The 23,326-nt window shown below is 48.0% G+C and overlaps 1 protein-coding gene across 7 annotated transcripts in view; it reads left to right on the forward strand.

The window, feature by feature from the left end:
• Positions 1-23,326, forward strand: part of TBC1D5 (TBC1 domain family member 5) — a 2,783,701-nt gene that overhangs the window by 239,327 nt on the left and 2,521,048 nt on the right. For 3 of the 7 annotated variants that reach the window (XM_069648897.1, XM_069648892.1, XM_069648893.1), the window contains exon 3: positions 12,172-12,211. The exons of the other annotated variants lie outside the window; for them this stretch is intronic. Coding sequence is in view for 2 of the 3 variants with exons in the window: in XM_069648892.1 (XP_069504993.1) it covers positions 12,183-12,211 (29 nt within the window). In the remaining variant the exon portion in view is untranslated. The remainder of the gene's footprint in view (positions 1-12,171; positions 12,212-23,326) is intronic. 7 annotated transcript variants of the gene reach the window in all.

Consider the following 23,326-nt stretch of genomic DNA (forward strand, 5'->3'; position numbering starts at 1 on the left):
GTCGTTTGTCTCCATCGGAGTCCAAACTACACATCAACCTATTGGAGCTCAGGGCAATCAGACTAGCACTGAAGGCCTTCCTGCCCTCTGTACAGGGAAAGAAGGACGATGATGGACAACACAGTTGCCATGTACTACCTCAACAAGAGAAGAGGCGTAGGATCACTAGCACTGTGCAGAGAGGCAATGCATCTCTGGTCCTGATCAATAAGAGAGGGAATCTCTCTATCAGCAGTTCACCTACCTGGAAAGCGGAACACTGCGGCAGACGATCTGAGCAGGCAGTGCACAGTCTCCCACGAGCGGGAGCTCGCTCAGGAAGTCCTTCTGGAGATGTTCGCCCTTTGGGGAACCCCTCAAGTGGATCTGTTCGCGACCACTGTCCACCGGAAGTGAGAACAGTACTGCTCAAGGGAATTTCCTCTGAGAGGAGCTCTAGGAGATGCGTTCATGGTGGACTCGAAGTTTCCACTTCTGTACGCGTTTCCTCCAGTCCCCGTGATTCCTCAGGTAATCAGGAGGTTGAGAAAGTTTGGCAAATCCATGATCCTAATTGCCCCAAATTGGGCCAGGAAGACGTGGTAATGTCCATCTGCCCTCCAATACGTCTTCCGCAAAGAGAGGATCTTCTCTCGCAAGAGGAAGGTCGGGTTCTCCATCCAGAGGTCAAAACACTCAACCTTCATGCATGGTTTCTGAGAGGTTGGGATATAAGGATTGGGATCTTCCAGATGATGTAATGGAGATTTTGCTTTCGGCCTGAAGGCCAGTAACTAAATCCCTGTACCAATGTTGTTGGAATAAATTCAGTATCTGGTGCAGGGATAAGAATGTGGACCCTTTTCAATGTGGCACCCCAATGTTGCTTTTTCCAATTGCATCTAGCCAATCTGGGGCTCCAGATTGGGACAATTAAAGGATATCTAGCTGCGCTGTCCATTTTCACGTGCTCCTCAGAGGAGGTTTCCTACTTTAAAATTCCATTAATCATTCAATTCTTGAAAGGGCTTACTAATGTGTACCCTCCAGTCCCTTTTCATGTCCCAACTTGGGATTAAAATCTGGTACTTACATTCTAACTTGTATACCTTTTGAGCCTCTGCACTCCTGTCCCTTGAGGCTTCTAACATTAAAAACTGTCCTTCTTTTGGCCTTAACATCAACCCGCTGGGTTAGTGAGTTACAGGCTCTCTCGTGCAAACCTCTGTGTACTACTTTTGACAAGGACGGTTAAGCCCAGAGACGTCTTTATGGGAGGGCAAAAGGGGAACTTGCCCCCCCGGGCCCCTACCTTGGAGGGGACCCAGGAAGGAGATGTATAAAAAAAGTCAGTTTCCCTAAATCAACAAAATTAAGTATCACACATCAGGATTTTCTATGGTGTGCTGCTAAGGCTAAACCTATTTTCTGTCTGTTGTTGACACGTACATTTTGTTCTGATCTTTTCATCCTGTAATGCTATGTTCACTGTGGTATACATAGTTTGCGTGGCACAACACCTATAGCATACTCACCATTCTATGGGGATTATGTGAATCATGTGCAATAGCCAAAGTTGAAATACATATTGATACATTTGAGTGTCCCGATGGTTCAGAGGATACCTCAGTGTGTTAAGCACTCATTGCAGAGACTTGCGGTCACATGCAAGATTATAATACCAAATTCCAGCAAGCCCGACTCAGCGTTTCCAATATATGAAGATGTTAAGCCTGCATGTAAATGTACTTTGTTCTAAAGCACTCCAGGTGTTATCATCACCAATGTACCTGCACTAGATAGCGGTTGCTATAGAAAGTAACATAGCATCAGTATGGTGATGGTATAGACATTGGTTTGTTTAGATGGGGAGTTGTAAAACATAGGCAAGCACCTCCAAGGATGACAATAAAGTGTTAGAGGTGTTTATGTATCCAAATTCCAGACTGTGGAACCAAAGCGTTCATGTTTGGATCCTGGCTTTGCCAGCAGACGATAGTGATCCCGGACAAATCTTATTTCACTGATAGTACTGTACTGCCTTCTATGAAAAGGTTTTCTTCTCACATACTGGTGGCATTGTTTGGCCACTTACCTGATCTTTCCTATCATGTAGGCCATTTGAGTGGAAGGAGTTCTAGACCGAAGAGACAGACCAAATATTGCAGGCTTCTAACCAACATGTTTTAAGGTCTGCTTATGTAACAAAAGGGTTTGGTTTTTCTGCACTTTTTTAAATACCGTTGCCCAAGCCTGTGTTTAGGGTGTATTTAAAGCTTTACAATAGAAAAGAGAACCCTATCTGATATTTTTTAAGATCACATCCATTAGTATGCTGGTATTTATATACTTTCCTTGATGATGCAGACAATGAAGCTAAAATCATTCCCATTTTGAATAATATGTTTCTATAACGTTTAGTTTTTCTAAATGTTTATATTGGGTTATGTGATTTGCATATGTTCCAAGTCAGTTCTGTAAAATGGGATTATTTTAGTTCAAGGTAAAAACTAGAAAATACATTGGTAAAGACCAAAAAGTGTGGGTACGAATCCCAGCTACACCTATTAATCAATGTGTGATCCTGGGTATCTCATTTAATCTCACTTGTCAAAATTGCTAGTCCCTAAACCTTCCAAAATTGTCAGCCCTTCACAGTGATTTTGTTGTCGGGGTATGATCTTGAGTTCACTGGCTATATATAGTGTTGCTTCCTCTATAATGATAGTGAGCATTGATATATTGCACACCAAAGCCACTTGTTTCTTTGCTCTCGAAGGGCAACACTGCTTGAAAATCATGTCCCGCTTCTAATCTCAGTCTGTCTGGATACAGACACATTCCTGGTATCTTCTAATCGTCATCCACTCTCTATGCTGTGGTATATGTAGTTTTATCCTTGCTTCCCATTGGTCGTCTGTATCCATGCTTGAGCACTTTTGCTGTCTCTGAGGCAGCTAATATCAGACAATTCTATCCAGAGGTGTCTGTGCCCCAGCCCCCCAATGTGCTTAAGATGGCCCTGGTTAAACCCTCTTTCTTACCAAAAGTAGTTTCTGACTTTCACTTGTCACAAAATATCATGTTACCAACATTATACCCCCCTCCTCATTTGGGCAAAGAGGAGAGACTGCATAGACTGGATCCTAAAAGGGCTCTCCGTTTTTACATTTCAAGAATGTCAAAATTGCGTCGGGATGACCAACTTTTTGTAGGTTATACTAGCCATAAATGGGGACTAGCGGTGACACAACAGACTATATCCCGCTGGATCATTTTGGCTATAATTGAGTGCTATAGATTGGTGGGAAAAGACCCACCGGGTGGGCTTCGAGCCCATTCCACTAGGGGATGGCTACTTCTGCGGCTCTGAAGAGGGGAGTCCCTGCAGCAGATATTTGTTCAGCTGCAACATGGGCATCAATGCATACCTTCATCAAGCATTATTGCTTAGATGATGCTTCTTCTAATCAAGGTTTATTTGCCAAAATGGTACTCCATTCCGTCCATGACAAAAATAATTAATACTCCCACCTCCAAAATAACCACTGCTATGGGAATCTATCCTAAGATGAGGAATACGTGGGAGGACCCAATCCATTCGAAGAACAAGTAACTTACCAACTGTAACGTTCTTTCGACTGGATGTTCCTCTCACTTATTCCTCATCACCCCTCCCATCCTACCCCATAGTACAGTTTACGTTAGTTAGACTTCTCTCACACGAAGGATCTTTCAGTCATGAGGCACGCCTGGGTGTTCATCGAATATTTCCTCGGAAAAACAGAACTGAAGCCAACGGGCGCGGTACAAGCTACTTATACTGATGGTGACGTCGACACGGTACGGAGCCCGTTGAGGGACATCGACGCCACGACCTCGTGCACAGCGCCCTCTGCCGAGAATTTATTTTCCGAAGCAGCAAAGCTGGCGGATACGAATATCATAAGATGAGGAATACGTGGGAGGAACATCCAGTCGAAAGAACGTTACCGTTGGTAAGTAACTTGTTCATCTGGAGGGTTATATTGAAGCCAAAAACCAGGAGAGCATCAGAGTAGTAACATCAACAAGTTCAGCTCGAACACCAGTACGAGATTCCTCTGAACAGAGCTCCGAAGTGGCCACATCAGCCGGCACCCAAACGGAAGTATTGGCATCAACCCAAGCCACGGGCAGAGCGGCTCTCGTATTGGAAGGCATTATCTCAGATCCAAAATCACAAGAGATGGAAGCTGCAGAAAAGAAACCAAGGGAGAATGGGACTATTGCAAGAGATCTAGGGCCTCTGGTTCTAAATGAGCCCTTATCCCGGTAAAATCCCTTGCGAAAGCCACTGCAGGAGACAAACGTAGGGCCCAAGGTATCCTACGGGATCTTCGGACAAAATGGGCAAGGAACAGCGAAGGATGTGATGGTATTCAGATGGAGCAAAGAAATCGCAAAGGGAATAGGGCATGGGGAATCGGCTCAGGCCGTTGTGAAAACCCAAGCTGATACTTGGAAAAAAAAACGACAACACTGAAAATAAACATAAAAGAAAAAGGGGGCTTAGAACAAGAGACCACAAGATCTGAACCACTGGCCTTGAACTTTGTAGACAACGAACAGATGAAGGAGTTACTGGAGCTAAGTGTCTAGCCGATTGAAGACTGAATCAGCGGTAACTGCCATGCCAGCTGTAAAAAGAAAAATTGATTGCATGCAGGATGAACTAAACAAAATGGTACCTAAAAGAAAAAATGGATAAGGGAAGCAAGAAGAATCCCACTGCCAAAAAGGGAAGAACGTCCCAGACCCGAGGTGGAACAAAGGGGGAGGCGGAGCCCCCGCGGAAGCCAAGGTAAAGAGGAAAAAGATCAGTATAGAAGGCCAAGTGAGAAATCCAGAGCGAGGCATGAGAACCAGGAGTAACTCTAGGTCACCAGAGAGAGTGGGAGATTCAGTAGGCAGGTACCCCCCCTTACCTGACGGACTAAGCGAAGACACGAGAAAAAACTCAAAAAGGGAGTTGTACAAAAGAAAACAAGAAAAGAGTGTCTTTAGACTACAATCGATTTCCAACACAACAAATGATGTAGTACTCAACCGAAGGAAGGTTATACAACTTTGCGAACAAACTGCAAGCCTGAAAAGACTACACTCGGGGGACATCTTGATTGTTGAACCAAGGGAGGAAGATAATAGTGTTCCTACCTGCATATTGAAGCAACTACCGTAAGGAGCCTCTTCAGAAACTCTATAGGGGACTTCAAAAGGATGTGTTATGAAATCAAGGAGATCCATGATACAAAGAGACAAAAGTTTGAACTGAATCAAGAGAGGGAAAGGTACATGGGCAGAAAAGATCAACAAGAAAGCCCAAGTAATACAAAACTAAAGGACACAGAGTATAGATGCACAAGAACCTATGTAAGGACGCCTAACCCCAGTCGGAGGGGGTATCTTTGAAACTGTGAACGCTGTCCATCACATGAACGGACCCTCAACGAATCATCGCCAAAAAGGCGAGACAGTGGACTCCCCGAAAAAGGTAAAGAGAGATTCCCACGAGGCCATGTCTTTGGGAGAAACAATAAAGACGACAAAGTGGCAAACAAAGCGCATGAGTTTCCGAGAAACCATCAGCACAGACGTAGAGGAAAACTAGGAACAACTGCTCCCAAGGCAGAGCATTTGGACCTGAATAGTCCAGAAAAACTACCAACACCGAAAAGCAGGGATGTACCGGTGCCTGGCTTGGTGGAAGTCAGAAGAATAGATGCACCAAGGAAAAATTCAATGTGCTCCTGGAATACCCGAGGCTTTGGACTTTTAACCACGATCTGGGACGTCAGTCTGGGCATCTTTGATATTGTCTGTCTCCAAGAGACCTGGTTAACCACAAAGCCTTGCCTCGATGGATATGACCTGGAACTCTCACCAGCAACAACTGGGGAGGTCTGTTGGCCCATTTCAGGGCTCCTAACCACCATAAGACCAGGAAGTGGGTTAACGCTAGATTCTACCCTTCAAGCCACAGAACTAATACATAAGAAGTTTCAGTTTTGTGGAATAGACAAGAGAACCAAGAATAACCAACTAAATGTGAAAAGATCCTTAAACAATACAGTACCCGGCCAGAACTGACGATGACAAATACTTACACGCCATAGAAGACACCCTTGAAGAAGCTAACGCCTCCCGCAAAATCGATCACACAATAAGTACGGGTGACTTAAATGCAGTGTGCGTAATGGAGGGGGTAAAGGAGGCACAAATTCATTCGAGAGTGCATTCATATGTCTGGGGCCGAAAGTGGAATCTGCTGATGGATGCATACAATCTGCATAACCTTCACAAAATAAAAAATAACCAAACACATCAGTACCGACATTGGAAGGAAAAGGAGTGGGTCTCATGATAGATCACACAAGCGTCTCAAGAAAATTGCTGGAGCAAATCGAAGACTTTGAAGTTGTGAGAACCTTAAACAGCGACCCTAACCTTCTAGCAACCCACTGGAAAGTCACACACCTGAACAGGGAAAGCATGCTTAATAATCTGGAGCCTTGTAAGGGGAATACACGCCTTAGACTAAAAGAAATTGTCTCCTTGACATCTGAATATCGCGAAACAAAGGAAAAGTGGCGGAAAAAGAGGCATAGAAGTTTTGCCTACCAGCCCTTCCTCAAAATACACAGTTAATTAACTGCAGAGATCTGACATATTAAAACCAAAGCTCCACGTGTACAACAAACTGTTAGTAGCTAAAAGGTGAATGGTAAAACAAAGCAAACGTTTGGCGAAAAAAACAAAAAATCCATTATTAACTAAAGCAAAAGAGGATGGAAAAAAACTACAAAGCATGGATACGGCAGCAAAGAGTACATTTATACCAAGCAGACTCGGAAGCAATGCTGCGTATTCTGAGTGGCAAAATCTCAAGGGCCTTGTGGACACTTATTGAGCCAGGCTCAATGGAATTAACACTTGATAACAATGTGGCTGAACAAGCATGGATTTCACACTTCAAGTAACAATATACATTTTTTGGAAACAAATGCCCCCTTGAAACGCCATCTGTTAAAGTGCGCTGAAATATTGCCAGTGACAAGAAGACAATCGAAGACAAGATTAGAAAACTAAACAACTCACGAGCACAGGGTCCAAATGGCATAACTAATTACAACCTGAAACAGTACCCGAAAGCCGGGGCATCCCTGATAAGCGATTATATTCCAGGATTGCGTAGACTGCAGCGCAATTCCCTCAACATGGAAAAACGCCAACATAGTGCCAATCTTTTTAAAAAAGGAGACAAGAATGACCCAAGGCAATATTGACCAATCGCTCTATTGGATACCCTCGGCAAAATTGTTGGTTCCTTAGGCCTGGAGGGCTTTCAAGAGTGGATTTTTGCCTCCGATAATTATGATCTACTACAGGCGGGCTTCGTTTGTGGACTGGGAACTTCAGCAAACATTCTTCTAATAAGTGCTCTGAAGGCAAAAGCACAGGAAGGCAAAACACGAACATGCTTAATCTTTGTGGACTTGGTGCAAGCTTTCGACTGGGTGAATAGAGAAATCTTATGGCAAAAACTGATTCATCGAAGGTGCCCAAGCTCAATCCAGGCTTTGTACTCTCAGACCTCGATGAGAGTAAAACTAAACCAAGCCGGCATGTTATCAGATAAGATTGTAACAGCGCCTTGGGTGAAGCAAGGATGCCATTTAGTGCCAGATTTACAGAACTCACACATCGCTAACTATAGGGACTATCGGGAATTAATTTGAGCCTTCCATCCATCATTGGAAAATACAAAAATCCCAAGAATCCTCTGTGCGGACAACATAATATTGTTAGATCAAACCCCTGTCGGGTTACAAAGAAAGATGGATAATCTGAAGGACTACCTGAGGGATAACTTTGAGCTCAACGAAACATAAACGAAGGTAATGTTTAGAAAAAAAGGGCTGAAACACCAATACACGACAATTTACGAGCAAAGATGAGAACCTTAATAGTCCAAACAAAAATCATGAACAGAAAGTTTGGACGCTTCTCATTAATGCCAATCCTGAAATTATTCAGATCAAAGGTGATACCAAGTATAGTTTTCAGAACTGAAGCGATGCCATCACTTCCAGACTCATATGGATCAAGCTAGAGGGTTTCTTTTTGGCGACGAGAGCTGTCATTGCCACAGTCGACTCCTATGTTATTGATTCGACGTGAAGTGAGTTTGACCTCCCTGAAAGCAACTGTTGAAAGAAACGGACTGATGTTGTACAGGAAGATCATTCAACTGGCTTTGAAATAAATTCTGGATATAATCAACAGAGAAATGTTGAACAAAAAAACCAAATGCTCACAATATGGAGATCAAAGAACAGGAGCTTATTGGAAAAAATGGAAGTTAAGAAGAGGAACTCCTCTCCAATCCAGTGGAAGTCAATAAAAAGATGCTAGAAATGGATTGGATAGAGACTCTGAATGCAGCCTGACAAAGGCTTTGCCTCATAATCCAAAAAAAGTAAACAAGATCATACCATACCTCGTGAAACTCCCAGATAAGGCTCTAAGAGTAAGTTTCATGAGTCGTGGCCAGAAAATGCGGCCTGGATGGGGTGTTGCTCTGATCTTCCCTGAGTGGATTGCTACTTCTGTCATCCCCACTCAGACTTATTCCTCTTTCGAATGCCTCGTCTGTAGGCGCTCTCTCTCTCTCCCAGCCACTCCCTCACTATCGCTACTCTCTACCGGCCCCCTGGCCAAGTCACCGCTTTTCTCTCCGAGTGGGCTGACCTCTCCTCAGCCCTCTTGGCCTCTACCTCTCAACTCGTCCTCCTCGGTGATCTTAACATCCTTCTTGATTCTCCCACTTCTCCATCTACACTCTTCCGTGACCTCTGCGATTCTCTCTCCCTCTCTAGCCTTCCCTCCAGCCCTACTCACTCTGATGGCCATACACTTGATGTCTTGATCGCCTCTGGCCTCCCCCTTGCTACCCCCCTCATCACTCCTCTCTCCTGGAGCGATCACTCCCTTCTATCCTCTTTTCTCCCCATCTCCTCCCCTCCAGCCAAGACTTCTCCAAGACTGCCACCCACCTTCTCGGACATCCGACCCATGAAGCGTGTGTCAGTCGAAGCTTTTGCTGCCTCCTTCTCACCCCCTCCTCCACTTTGGCTGACTCTAACCCTGACTCAGCTCTTTCCCTGCTGTACTCCTCTATTACTGCCACCTTGGACGCCCTTGCCCCCGTCACGAGGATCCGCCTTAAGCCCAAAGCTAAGTGCAACACTTGGTTTGACTCCGACCTATCTTCACTTAAACGTAAGTGTAGGGCGGCTGAGAGGAAATGGAGGGCCTCTTGCTCATCCCCTGCCAAACTGGCCTGTCGCCTGCTCCAAAGGCAATATCGCTTCTCTGTACGAACCAAGAAGCGAGCTCATATTCAAGCCTGTGTTTCTGCAGCCTCTAACAACTCGGCCGAACTCTTTAAAATCGGCAAGGAGCTGGTCAACCCTGGCGCAGTATCCACCTCTCCTCTCGCCTCTCGGGCCCTTTGCAATGACCTTGCCTCAAACTTCATCTGTAAAACCAAGGACATCCTGTCCACACTCTCCTCCTCTCCTTCTCCCCTCCCCTTCCCTCCTCTGCCTGCTGATCCTCCCTCTGATTCCCCTCGCCCCTCTTTCTCCTCCATTCCTCTTTTCTCCCCAGATGAGGTTGCCAGACAAGTCTGATCAATGAAAGCCTCATCAAAACAGGTTCATCCCTGTTTCTCTAAAACCATGAAGGACCATATTGACACCCTTGCACCTGCCCTTGCAGACTTCTGCAACCTCTCCTTTGTCTCTGGGTCTTTCCCCTCCTCTCTGAAACACTCCACTGTGCATCCTCTACTCAAGAAAACCCTCAGCTGATCTCTCCTGTCCAGCTAATTATCGCCCCATTTCCATCACCCCCTTTCTGGGTAAGCTCCTGGAAATGCTTGCAATTCCTCATCTCAACCTTCTTTCTGACTCTGTCGGCTCACTCCATGACCACCAATCTGGCTTCAGAGCTGCCAGTAGCACGGAAACTGCTCTCCTGAACATCCGTGAAGATCTGCTATCCAACCTTGACTCTAACACTCCCTCTGTCCTTATCTTACTTGATCTCTCCTCCGCCTTCGATACGGTCAACTGCACCATCCTGCTCAACCGTCTCTGTGACAACCTTGGCATCACTGATCGGGTTCTGGCTTGGTTTACCTCCTTTCTCTCTGATCGACCCTCCCAGGTGCAATTTGGATCCTTCCCCTCCTCTTATCTACCTCTCTACCTGTGGTGTTCCCCAGGGGTCTAACCTCTCGCCCTGGCTCTTCAACCAATACTTGGCAACCCTTGCCTACTGCATTTCCATCTTCTGCTCCAACTTCCAATACTATGCTGACGACACACAACTCATTTTCAGGCTTCCCTCTGCCACTTCCTCTCCCTCCCTCATCTCTGACTGTCTAACCGCCATTCAAAACTGGTGTGCCGCCAACGATCTCTGTTTAAAAGCAAATAAAACTGAGATCCTCCTCATCGGCACACCCTCTCCTTCCTTCCCCCTTACTCTCTGGCCTGCCTCCCTTGGCCCCCCTACCTGCGAAGCAAAGAACCTCGGGTCATCTTTTATTCCACACTAGCCTTCTCCTCACACATCTCTGAAATCTCAAAAAAATCTAACTTCTTACTACACCTGCTCAGAGGTACCTTTCCCTCCCTCTCCTTCCCACAGAAACTCACCGTCTCCCAAGCTCTTATTCTCTCTAAGCTGGACTACTGCAACAGCCTCTTTCTGAAGCTACCTGCCTCCACCCTCCGACCACTACAGCTAATCCAGAACAGAACTGCGAGACTTGTCCTTGGCCTCAAGCCCCGGGATTGTATCTCTCCAGCACTGAAATCCCTCCATTGGCTCCCAGTGGATGCAAGGATTAAATTTAAAACCCTTTGCATTGTCCACAAGGCTTTCTGGGGCCGGGGTCCAAAATACCTTCAACTGTCCATCCGTAAATACCTCCCTTCTCGAGCCCTTCGCTCCTCTACTTCTAACTCCCTGAGGGTCTGCCGCTTCTTTAAGAAACATGCAGGTGGCAGATCTGTCTTCGGCCGGCGCCTCCCTTTGCAACGGCCTCCCTGCCACCCTGAAACTGGAGGAAAACCATCTACGATTCCAGAAGCTCCTTAAAACCTTCCTCTTCGCATCTGCCTTTGCCACTCTCCTCCCCTGTTGATCTGCCTTCTCTTCTCAGCACTGCCTCACCTGCCAACGGGGCCCCCCTGACTCGGCTACCTGCCCTCCTGGGCATCCTCCGGCACTGCCTCTTGGCCACCCTTGCACTGGGACCTGTTATCTGTATCCTTACAGGCCCCCCCATTCCTCTCCTGCACTTATCAGATGTTATCCTATCTGACTTGCCCTGCACTTCTCCCCTCACTGGCTGCACCTATCACTGCTCTTATCACATTATTTATTCACTTATTTTATCCACCAACTTATATTTTTCCTATACCTTGCACTTCTTTGCCCCCCCGCCCCCTTTTTCCTTTGCACTTTTCCCCCCTTTCCCTTCCCATGCACTTGTGCGGTCTCAATGTCACTGGGCCTAGGAAGATCTTTTTTGTTTTTGTTTTCTCCCCTGCTCCCCCTCGTTGCGCTCTGAAACACCTGTGTATGGGCGCGATATAAATAAAATATCATATCCTATCATAATTCCCTTGAGCTTAATCAGCACAAACAAGATCTTAATGATTAAGCGACAGGCGGTCTCAAACAAATGCTGCTTCTGCACCCAAGAAAATCAAATTGAGACAAGAAGGTATCTCCTTCTATCCTGTACAGGCCTCTCAAAAGAAAGATCGATATGGCTAGGCCACCTGCTTAAAAACTTATGTTTATGATGAACAGGTACGGTGGGCTCGCTTAATAAGCGGGGAAAAGACTAATTGGCTCATCGCAGTGGTGGGTTTCTTCAAAATGATTGGCCTGGACGCTTAAGCGACAAAAAGGATCTGACCGGGAAAGAAACATTCATCTGTTTGTCTAAGCTGATGAGAGAGGAAAGATGTGACCACATAGCGAATTAACCTTAAAACTAAGTACATGCATGTGAGAACTTGAACTGAATATATATATATATATATCTATATCTATATCTCTCTCTTACAGGATATCCAGTGATGCAACACTGCAACCTTTTGAATAATTGGTGAGCTTGACAGACTCTGCTCTTTAGCAGCTTCATAGTTGTACACTGCTGAAGATTTCCAATTCTGTTGCGTTTCTGTAAAGGGATCATCCTACCTGTATTTTTTTTTTTCTTGACAATTTTAGGATTAACCTAGATTAAACATATTTGTGTTGAACATATTACTTTTTGACTTCTGAAGTGTGACCACGCGCGCGCGCAAGTATCAATAGCTGCCATTGCCGCCTCATTTATTCCCCCCTCAACCCCTGCTATTGATTCTCATTCGGACTCCGTCTTTGCTGACCTTCACTTCTCCATCTCCAACACCCTTTACATCCTTGCCCCTGACACGAGTTTCTGTGTGAAGCCTACCTTGAAGTGCAACAGTTGATATGATTTCGACCTATCCTTGCTGAAAAGCAAGTGCAGAGTTGCGGAACGGAAGTGGCTGGCTTTGTGCACAAGTTCTGACAAACTGGTCTGTCGCCTGCTCCAAAGGCATCAGACTTTCCATCCAGTCCAAGAATCAGGCTCATATCCAAGCCTGCATCTCTGAGGCCTCCAATAACGCGGCTGAACTGTTCAAAATCTGAAAGGAACTTGCCAATCCTACTGCAGGTTCCACTTCTCTTCCTTCCCAGGCCTTCTGCATGGCTTTGGCCTTCCACTTCTCAACAAAAACTCAGGACATCCTGTCCTCCCTCTCCTCTAACCGCCTCCGCCTGCACGTACACCTACCATGGCCTACTCTCTCCATCCCTACTACACTCCTCCTCTCCCATAGCACCGGATGAGGTCACCAAGGCTGTTTGCTCTATAGGTCTCCTCCAAACAGCTGCTTCCCTGCTCCTCTAAAGCTATCAAGGACAATATTGCCAGCTTCGCTCCCTCTCTGGCTGAGTTCGGCAATCACTAATTTGCCACCACCTCTTAAGCACTCCCTTGTGCATCCCCTCCTAAACAGCTGTCTGCAGACCCTTCCTGCCCGTTGAACTACCACCCCTTCTCCACTACCCCTTTCTTAGGCAGAAGTTTGGAAAAGTTGGTTATCTCCCAACTAATCCACCACACTGAATCTGTTGGTTGTCTTCACGACCACCAGTCTGGCTTCAGAGCAGCTTGAGGCATGGAAACTGCTCTCCCGAACACCTATTCAAAGCTCAACTCCAACTCTCCCTCTGTTCTCATCCTCCTTGATCTATCCTCTGCCTTCGACACAGTCAATCATGCCACCCTCCTTAACTGACTCTGTGATACTCTGGGCATCACAGACTGGGTGCTTGCTTGGCTGACCTTTTGGTTTTCAAATGGGCCCTCCCAGGTTCAAATGGGCCCTTTTCTCTCCTCTTCCTCACTCTGCCTGCAGCGTCCCTCAGGGTTCTACTTTGTCACTGTGGCTTTTCAACATTTACCCTGCTCCTCTTGCACACCTGATTTCCACTTTCTCTCCTCACTTCCAGTGTTATGCGGATGACACTCAATCATTTTAAGCTTCCCTCCTCTACCTTTGCTCCTTCTGCTCTCATTCATGATTTGTATGACTGCTATTCAGGCATGGTGCGCTGCTAAAGATCTGTCTTCATGCCAGTAAGGCTGAGATCCTTCGCATTGGTACTCCCCTCCCCCTTCATTCCCCTCCATCGGCCTCATTCCATAACCCGCTTATGAGGCAAATAACCTGAGGGTCATCTTCGACTCTTCTCTCTCCTTCTCACCTCATATTGCTGACCTTCCCAAGAAGGCCCACTTTCAGCTTCACCTCCTCAGAGGCATTCTCACTTTCCTCACCGTCCCCCAGAAACTCAATGTCTCCAGAGCTCTGGTTCTCCCCAGGCTGGACTACTATAACAGCCTCTTCCTTAATCTTCTTCTTTCCCCCCTTCACCCTCTTCAACTAATCCAGAATAGGAATGCGAGACCTATCCTTGGCCTCAAGTCCAGGGACTGCATCTCTCCAGCCCTAAAAGCTCTCCACTGGCTCCCAGTGAATGCAAGGATCAAATTCAAGACCCTCTGCACCATCCACAAGGCTTTCTGGGGCCTGGGATCGCACTGCCTTCAACTTTCTTTCACTAAATACTGTTCTGCTAGAGCCCCAGTCCTCTAGCTCTAACTCTCTGCAGGTCAGACGTTTCTCCAAGCAGTGAGTGGGGGTAGATCTTTCTTCAGCAGGAGCCTCCCTCTAGAACAGCCTCCTCGCCTCTCTGACTTGAGCCAGATCTCCTTAAGATCCGGAAGCTTCTCAAGACCTTTCTGTTCTCCTCTCTCCTCCTTCCTTGCTAATGCCCCCCATATGTCGGGCTGCCTGGTCCCTTCTGAGTCATATAGGGTCTAGGCCCTCCCTCGTACCAGTCTGCCTCAGCACCCTCCCATACCAGCACTTTCCTTCGGGCACCCTGCCTGATCAGAATACTGAGTCTGGTCCACCCCCCCTCCAACCCCCTTCGCACTACTTGACCCTCTTCCCATTCCCCATAGCACTTGCCGTCCAGGTCCCCCCTAGCACTTAACTAGCCCCTAGGGCCCCTTCCCTGCTACACCCCCCCCCATCCCCTTACCTTGCACTGGCCACACCCCTCCCCCCACTGCACCTCCTGTAAGCTGCATTTGCACAATCCAAATGTTACATGGCGTAGTAGGACCGTTTATTGTTTTTATCCTCCTCTGTTAACCCCCCCCCTTTTAGTCTTGTTGCGCCTTGAAACACTTTCTGCTGTGTAGATGGCATACAAATGTTCAATAAATGAAATCTATGTATATATTCCTGATTGCTCATTTTCTTCTGCATTTGCCGTCTCCTCTTTACGCTCCATGCGGCTTCATGATTCCACTTATACCCAGGTCGTGGTCTCTGCAAGGATCTTCTGGAAGAAATGACTAGCTTGGAATAGGCTGGAAGCTGGCAGAATAAACCCTCTGGGCAGAAGCTCCTTGCCTTGCATAGAGAGGGTGCTTTACCCGGAGCTGGAAGCAACTCGCCCATTTAGCAGGGTCTACCTGCCGCAGACAGAGGAGCTATTGCTTGGTGGGCCATAAATCCAATGTGATCTAAAACACTTTGCCCCCACAAATAACCCGTTACTCGATGACGCAGAGTTAATGTCACATAGCTATGCTTGTTGGTCTGGTGAGGCACAAATGGCCCCTGCGATCTACTGGTGTCCAGCTAGCGAGGCTGCTGTAGGCTACAGAACTGAGCTTGATTGCGCAGGAAATGAAGAACCTGGCAGACTATTCACCCGGCGCTGCTAGCGCTTGCCAATTGCACAAGTCGTTTTCTGCTCTGCCCGTTCTCAATGTCATCGAGGCATTTGAAATGGTACATCCTGCGACCTGACCAGCCTTTTATGTTTCCCGCATAACCTCAAGTATCCAGCTTGACTAATGGCAGCACGTCATCAGCATAAGGTAATGACTTCCACTGTTAGCCGCCAGGTTCGTAGCCTTCATAGCATCTGTTCTGTCTTCAGCCCCTAACCAATGATTTAAATGACAGATCGAATAGCAACCTCGCCAGTGGCCGCGCTGTTTTTGTAGCCCGCTTTAAATGAACCACTAGTTCTCATTGGTCGAGCTTCTGTTCACTCATACGTGCCAAAATCCCATTGCAAAACCTTGGACTACATTCTCTTTTTTTTTTCGAGCACTGACTTCCAGAAGTATCCCGTTACTCAGGCAAATGTCTCTTTATGTTCACCGCGTGGAGATGGGATGCGTTTCCTGCAAGTGTGTTGGAAAGAGTCTATGCATTGTCCTCTCTATATCTGCCTGGGGGCATCCATAGCATGATTTTCATACGGTACTGCTCCAGTCTAGCTGAGCAGGCCTTTGCTAGAATGGTCTCCTCGCCATTCATATGTGATATTGGGTGGTCATTGCCACAGATGTATGGCTCTCTTTGACTTTTTCCCTTCTTTTATGCAAATGTCCTGTTCAGACTATCAAGAGCACGCGCTTTCCTTTTAAACCCATTCAGGAGCCACAGTGAGAGCAGCAACATGAATGCGCACCTCTGCGTGTTGACCTCTGTGCAGGCTCGCAAATGGGCTGGAGTAGTATGTCTGTGCGGCCCCATGCACGTGCTTCCGTTTCCCCGCTTAGCATAACACCCCCTCGGGGACAGGGAAAGTGGGGTCCCACTAGGGGTGATCGCCCCCTCCCTAACCTGGGATATACGTTATCCTCCCTGTTCTCAAAAGCCTAATAAATTGGTTGGTTATATGGGAGTTAAGCTGTCTAATAACTTACAACTTGCTACATAAATGTCGGGCCTGGTTTCTAATCCTTTTCGTGCACCATCCTCCCCTCAGAAGGGAGCTCTGGAGATGGCCCCGCCCACTCTTTGGATGGAGGCTAATGACCCAATCAGCCTTGGAACACGAGAGGAAGGCAGAGCTGCAGAAGAGTAAAGACTTCACCTGGGAGGTGTGGCATGAAGAAGCAAGCACAGGCCCAGAGTAGCGGATCAAACCACTGTCAGGCCTGCCAAATGAGCATCCATCCCAATACATGAACCAGAGACGAGCGGCCCAGGGGACTTTGGAGCAGTGAGAACCATCTGAGTGGTGGAGGAGCGACATGATGAGGAACCAATGCGAAGTCGGCAGGAAGGGAGAGCCGGCTCTAGCAGATGCGGATAACACCCAGATGAAGCCGGATGGGAGAACCGGCATCTGCCTTTGTGTACGCCTACCCGGAGGAGCACCACACAGAGACCGAAGGTATATGGTCACTCAAGGGACCCTGGAGGAGTGCCGAAAGGCCATACCGGACCCCAAGGTGGGGGCGAGAGAAACCGGACCCCAAGGTGGGGGCGAGTGAAAACAGATCACATAGTGGGGGCGAGAGAAACAAGACAAAAGGTGAGGGAAACTGGACCCCAGGGCGAGGTGAGGGAAACTGGACCCTAGGGCGAGTCGAGGGAAACTGGGCACCAGGGTGGGGTGAGGGAAACTGGACCCCAGGGTGGGGTGAGGGAAACTGGACCCCAGGGCGAGGTGAGGGAAACTGGACCCCAGGGCGAGGTGAGGGAAACTGGACCCCAGGGCGAGGTGAGGGAAACTGGACCCCAGGGCGAGGTGAGGGAAACTGGACCCCAGGGCGAGGTGAGGGAAACTGGGCCCCAGGGCGAGGTGAGGGAAACTGGGCAGGGTGAGGGAAACAGGACCCCAGGGCGAGGTGAGGGAAACTGGACCCCAGGGCGAATCGAGGGAAACTGGGCACCAGGGTGGGGTGAGGGAAACTGGACCCCAGGGCGAGGTGAGGGAAACTGGACCCCAGGGCGAGGTGAGGGAAACTGGGCACCAGGGTGGGGTGAGGGAAACTGGACCCCGGGGTGGGGTGAGGGAAACTGGACCCCAGGGTGAGGTGAGGGAAACTGGACCCTAGGGCGAGGTGAGGGAAACTGGGCAGGGTGAGGGAAACTGGACCCCAGGACTGGGTGAGGGAAACCGGGCACCAGGGCGTGCGACAAGCTAGACTGCAGGGGGGGGAGGAATGAGGAAACCTGAACCACAAGAAGGGGCAAGGGAAACCAAACACCAAGGCAGACTGAAACCTGAGAACCCAGAGAGGGATGACTAACTGGAGAAAATAAGAGGTGATTCCCCATTTGAGGAACCCAAGCAGAGTGCTTGGTGTGGACTTACGAACCATGGTATTCCCAGGGGTGGAAGAAGACCTGTGCCTGAGGCAGTCTCTGGTATCTAGGTAGAAATAAATGAATCAAAGACTGAGACGTAACCTGAGAAGGCAAAGGTGGAAGAAACATTTGGTTCAATTTTTCTGGAACTGTGCGAGGGGGCAAGGAACCCCATTTCTAAGAAATATCACTGTGGTGTTGGTAACCAGCCACCATTCGTTTGTTTGGCAAATGCCCTCATTGTATTTTTTAACGTTAAGCTCTTTTTCTGTCTATAATAGAGGGACCCAAATCGGGCTTGCACAAGTTTCTGGACGGCGGACTTTGATTATTTTGTAGGACATCCTGGGGAGCGCTGTTTTAGAAGCCCTTTCTTTCCTCTAGAGTAGGGCTGAGAAACCCAGGGATAGCTCATGTGTTGGGTCTTCAAATAAAAAGTACTTATCCAAAATGGCCCCGATTCTTATTAACCACAAAATGCAATGAACCCCTGTTCGTTTGTCTACAAATAAATCGGGTGTTCCTTTCCCTGAATAGTCGAAACAAAAGGTGGAGGAAAGGAATGAACTAGAGTGATTATGGATTTGGCTATACAGCTGGTATTTGGGGCTCCATGCAGTCAGCTTTCCTCCAGGGTGTGAGACTCCCACTTATTGAGTGACATTGCATTCACTCCTACGAGCGAGATCCACTTGTGATTTGTGGAGTCTGTGCTGCAAGAATCCAAGGTGTGAAATTCACACCCACTGAGAGGGGTTGCCCTTTAAGGTGTGAGAGTCTAACTCGACAAACAAGACTGTACTCCAAGATGTGAGAAAGCCGAGGATGGCAAAAGAAATCAGACTGAAAGGAGAGAAATGAAGAAATGAAAGTGAGATGCAAAGAAAGAAGGAAATTCATAGACATGAAAATGGATGAGAGGAAGAAAGGCCAACATAAGGAAGAAAAAAGAGCGTGAAGGAAAGATGGCAGAAGGAAGACAGGAAAAAGTAAGGAATTAAAGAATTGTGGAAACTGAGGCAAAATAAAGAAATATCAATTCAAATAGTACATGCTCACGGATATTGTATTCAGTTGTATGGATGGGACTCATGGGGGACAGACACTTGATCTTTAAAGGTATCCCTCTTCTCTTGCTGATGTTCAGGATAATGTAAATGAAACAGAATGTATTGAACAAAATTAGTTCCTCCAGCCCATCAACAAGCCTCTTTCGACGTCATCAGGCATATTTTCTTGATTACTTTGTTTTGAAGAGAACCCCATGCATCAGAATTAGCCCGCAAGATTAGAGAAAGCTCTCCCCGATACTCTGCTGGAAGGCGCCCCATGATCTGGCATACGGCTTAGTGCTTTCTGCGATTGCTTTGTGGAGCTGATCTGATGATGCTTAGTGCACCCTTGGCAGGCCTTTGCCTTTTATTCCTCTTCCTAGAGTCCAACTTGTAATTGTCTGGGAGGTCGTCAGCTAGGACCGTCACAGAGCCATAGCAGATGTGAAATGCTGTCCGTTATTAGGTTGCAGAGAGGCACTTCATCTGTAACTGCAGGGTAAGGAGCCGAGAAGACTCGCTTCTCTGGTAGGACAAGCCCGTGGACGCAGAGCGTGCTGAGTGAGTCAAGCAGTCAGAACCAATGTGGCTGAGGGTTGCTGTTGCCTTGGCATTTGGCTTCAGTGATTTGATGCTCACAGCTGCAAGTGGGTGGAAAGTCCTAAGGGATGGTGTCCAGGCTCTTTGATCTTTCCAGATTCCCCAATGTGTTTATTGCATCCTGGATGGTAGACCTGATGATTATTCGGGGGGGGGGGGGGGGGGGGGCTTGCTTCAGCGTTGTTGTGAATGAGGCGTCGATGTTGTTGACTCTTACATGGCCTGTTGCTAATCCTCTTTCCACCTGCCCTCTCCCACTGCTATCGCACATGGGCATGGGATTCCTAATCTGCAACAAAACCTTCCTCGCAAATCATGTTCACATTCACTACCCCCACTCGCGGTCTTGGGCATACCCACAACCTGTATCATCCCCTATGATTCCTCTGGTTTGCACATCTACACCCCCACCTTTAACCACTCCTCCCGTACATACAAAAGAGGCAGAAGAATCCCTCTGCCCACCATCCCTCCATCATTCTACCACTGCCCTTTTAGATCACTGCACGACAGCCCTTCCACCCGCCCCTCTCACAATCCTCATCTTTGAGATTACTGGGCCACAACCCTTCCACCCTCCCCTCTCGCTTTCCTTCTGATCTTGGAGATCACTGGCCCACAACACTTTCACCCGCCCCTTTCGCTATCCTTCCGATCTATAAGCATCCAGGTCCTCTCAACTCCATCTCTGATCTTCCCCCTACTCCTCTGCTCCTTTCCAACCTGATGCTCCCTCCTCTCTGACCTCTCCCTTACTCCCTCCACAAGCGGTCACTCCTTCTCAAGGTAAGTCTTGCAACTTTGTCCGCCTCTCCTTCTCTTCCCTCGTCTAATCTCACTATTGATCCCGCACCATCTGATCGCTCCGTTATCCACTTTAGCATTTCTGTTCTTCCCCCGCCCCCCTCTTCCACCATGCCCAACCCATCATTTATTAAATGAAAGCTTATACCTGCCTCTCTGGCCCCTATCGGTCCGAAAGTCGGTTCAGCTTCATATCTTTCTCTTCCCTATGCCTCGTTATTTGAGAAGTCCTTCTCTGATTTTAATCAGGTTTTCTATTTTGGCTTACTGCACAAAAACCCAGATTCATTTAAAAGTGGAAAAGGTCGCTTTAATGTGACAGGCCAAAGCTTACAATTCAAAATGCTTAACTGGCTCCAATGGCCTAACAAAGTAAATAAATATTTCAACAAACAATTAAATAATTAAACATTCTCCATTTTCATTTTCCCAACAATTAAATAAATAACTCAGCTATCTCCTCCCTACTTACCCCTTGGAGCCTACCGTCTCCTTGCCCTTTTCCCAGGCGTCCCGCTTTCTCCCAGGGGCCATGCCCCTCCAGGCTCAATACCTGTTCCCCCGGGGTGACCTGCTTGTGCAAACAGCGCCACCCCATCCTTTCCCGTGTCATTCCCCATTGTGCTTCCCTCCCCTCACATCAAAAGGGGCCATACCCCCGGCGCCCAGAACCACTTCAACCCCATTATACTCCCCTCTACACCAATCTCCCCCCTTCCTCTGACCTGCAGCCAGCCTGACCTGCCACATCAGCAACTGAAATTTACATCACATCTTCACCATGCCCCGACCTGTCACAAAAAACTACCACCCCTACCTCTAGCAAAAAAACCCCCACAAAATGTACCCTGGACCCTCTCCCAGGCTTGAAACAGACCTATGGCCTAAACCCAAAATGAAGGGGTGGGAGGGCGGGACAATCTTCAAGTCCTAACCGTCGCCTGGCTCCCGAACCTTCCCTGAGCCCCTTAAATACCCCGGGAGGCGCTCTGCCTCCCACGGCCACTCGCTGGCCGTGTGCAGCGCCAAAAACTCCCCGGGGGGAAACGCTTTGCGTTCCCCCCGGGCCCCCCCTTTTGGCTTACTGCACAAAAACCCAGACTCATTTAAAAGTGGAAAAGGTCGCTTTAATGTGACAGGCCAAAGCTTACAATTCAAAATGCTTAACTGGCTCCAATGGCCTAACAAACTAAATAAATATTTCAACAAACAATTAAATTAAATATTCTCATTTTTCATTTTCATTTTCCCAACAATTAAATAAATAACTCAGCTATCTCCTCCCTACTTACCCCTTGGAGCCTACCGTCTCCTTGCCCTTTTCCCAGGCATCCCGCTTTCTCCCAGGGGCCATGCCCCTCCAGGCTCAATACCTGTTCCCCCGGGGTGACCTGCTTGTGCAAACAGCGCCACCCCATCCTTTCCCGTGTCATTCCCCATTGTGCTTCCCTACCCTCACATCAAAAGGGGCCATGCCCCCGGCACCAGAAAAACCCTCCCCTGAGGAGTTCTTTCTGCCCCACTCCCCCCCCCCCCCCTCCTCTATCCTACCTCCAACTTCTTACCCAGTCTCCCAGCCAGGAACTCAAGTCCGCCAGGTAATGATTATTCCCATACATGGACAAGTGTACTCCGTCCTCTCTAAAAATAAGGAGCCCTTCATACGTTATTTCTTTGTGGTCCATCACTTCTACCGCCACCGAGGCACAAAACTTAACCATTTCCCTGTTTATCCCTTTCCTAGTCCTCTTTATTGCTCCCTCATTTCTCGCCCCCCTCCAAACTCTCCGCGGCAACAACTTGGTCCAAACCACCTTTGCTTGAGGCCACATTTCCCTCATCCAAACTAAATCCCTCTTCATTTTCCTTCGCAGAGAGACCCCCGTATCCTTCACCAGGTCATTCTCTCCCGCGTGAATAATCACCACCTCTGGAACCCCATAGCGTTCCCTCATCCCTGCTAATATAGGAAGCAGCTGATCCCAGCGCAGACCACCCAAACCGTGCCATCTCACCACCACCTCCTTATAGCTGCATCCCAGCTGCCTCCCAAACACCCTTTTCTCCGCCTCTTTCCCAGCCCACTTAACAATTGAATGGCCAACAATCCACACTTAGGCCAACTCCCCTTCCTTTCGCGCAGCATCTGAAAAAGAAATTAAAAATCACTGACAAGTCAAAACATTACAATAAAAGCAGTCGCCCCAAAATCCTTTCCCTCCTTTCTTCAAACATTCCCCTTATCAAAATCCCTGACGTACCCCTTGTATTTCCCAGACCTCCAACGCCCCAAGCTTTTCACTGTGTCTTCGGAAAAGCCCAACCTACTGCCTTCAGATGCTGCGCCCATCCTAAACGAATGAGTCCCAAAATCCTCTGCCTTTTCACCCACTGCCTCCAACGCCTTCCTCAATACCCCCAGCACATGTGCCACTGCCACCGGCGATCCATCCTCATGCTGAAACACCAAGCCTTTCCTACCCCCACAACGCTCCTTCCACACCATTCCTACCTGTACTGGACATAAATCCTTACTCCCCCTACCCAGTAGAACCCAAGAACCCCTCCCCTTCTGGTCAGTCTTGGATCTTCTGATCTTGATGTCCAGACCTTCTTCTGTAATTCGAACATCTTCCCATTGCAGTCCTCCTACCCCCCCTTTTACCCCTACCAACTCAGAAACCCTGAAAGCCCCAAAAAATAACCAAGTAAAACAAGTCACAAACAATTCCCCTTCCCATACCGACCAGCAAACTCCCCCCACCACCTCGATGAGCCTCTGCAACAATTCCGCCGATATCGGCCTCCTCTTATCCTTGTCCCTCTTACTCTCCCTTGCCCATCCTTCCAACATCCTATTTGCCATTTCCCCCCCACTTGGTTGAAAACCCGAAAACCATTTCCCATAGAAAGCAATCCCTGCTAACTTCCCCGCAATCGTTGCCTTTGACCACCCCCTGTCCATACACCTCAGGAGAAAATTCATAACATAATTTCTCCTCCTCTCTTCCGCGTCCCATCTACCCTTCCAACTAC

The sequence above is a fragment of the Ambystoma mexicanum genome, chromosome 2q (assembly GCF_040938575.1).
Source record: "Ambystoma mexicanum isolate Mex_15411 chromosome 2q, UKY_AmexF1_1, whole genome shotgun sequence".
NCBI lineage: Eukaryota > Metazoa > Chordata > Amphibia > Caudata > Ambystomatidae > Ambystoma > Ambystoma mexicanum.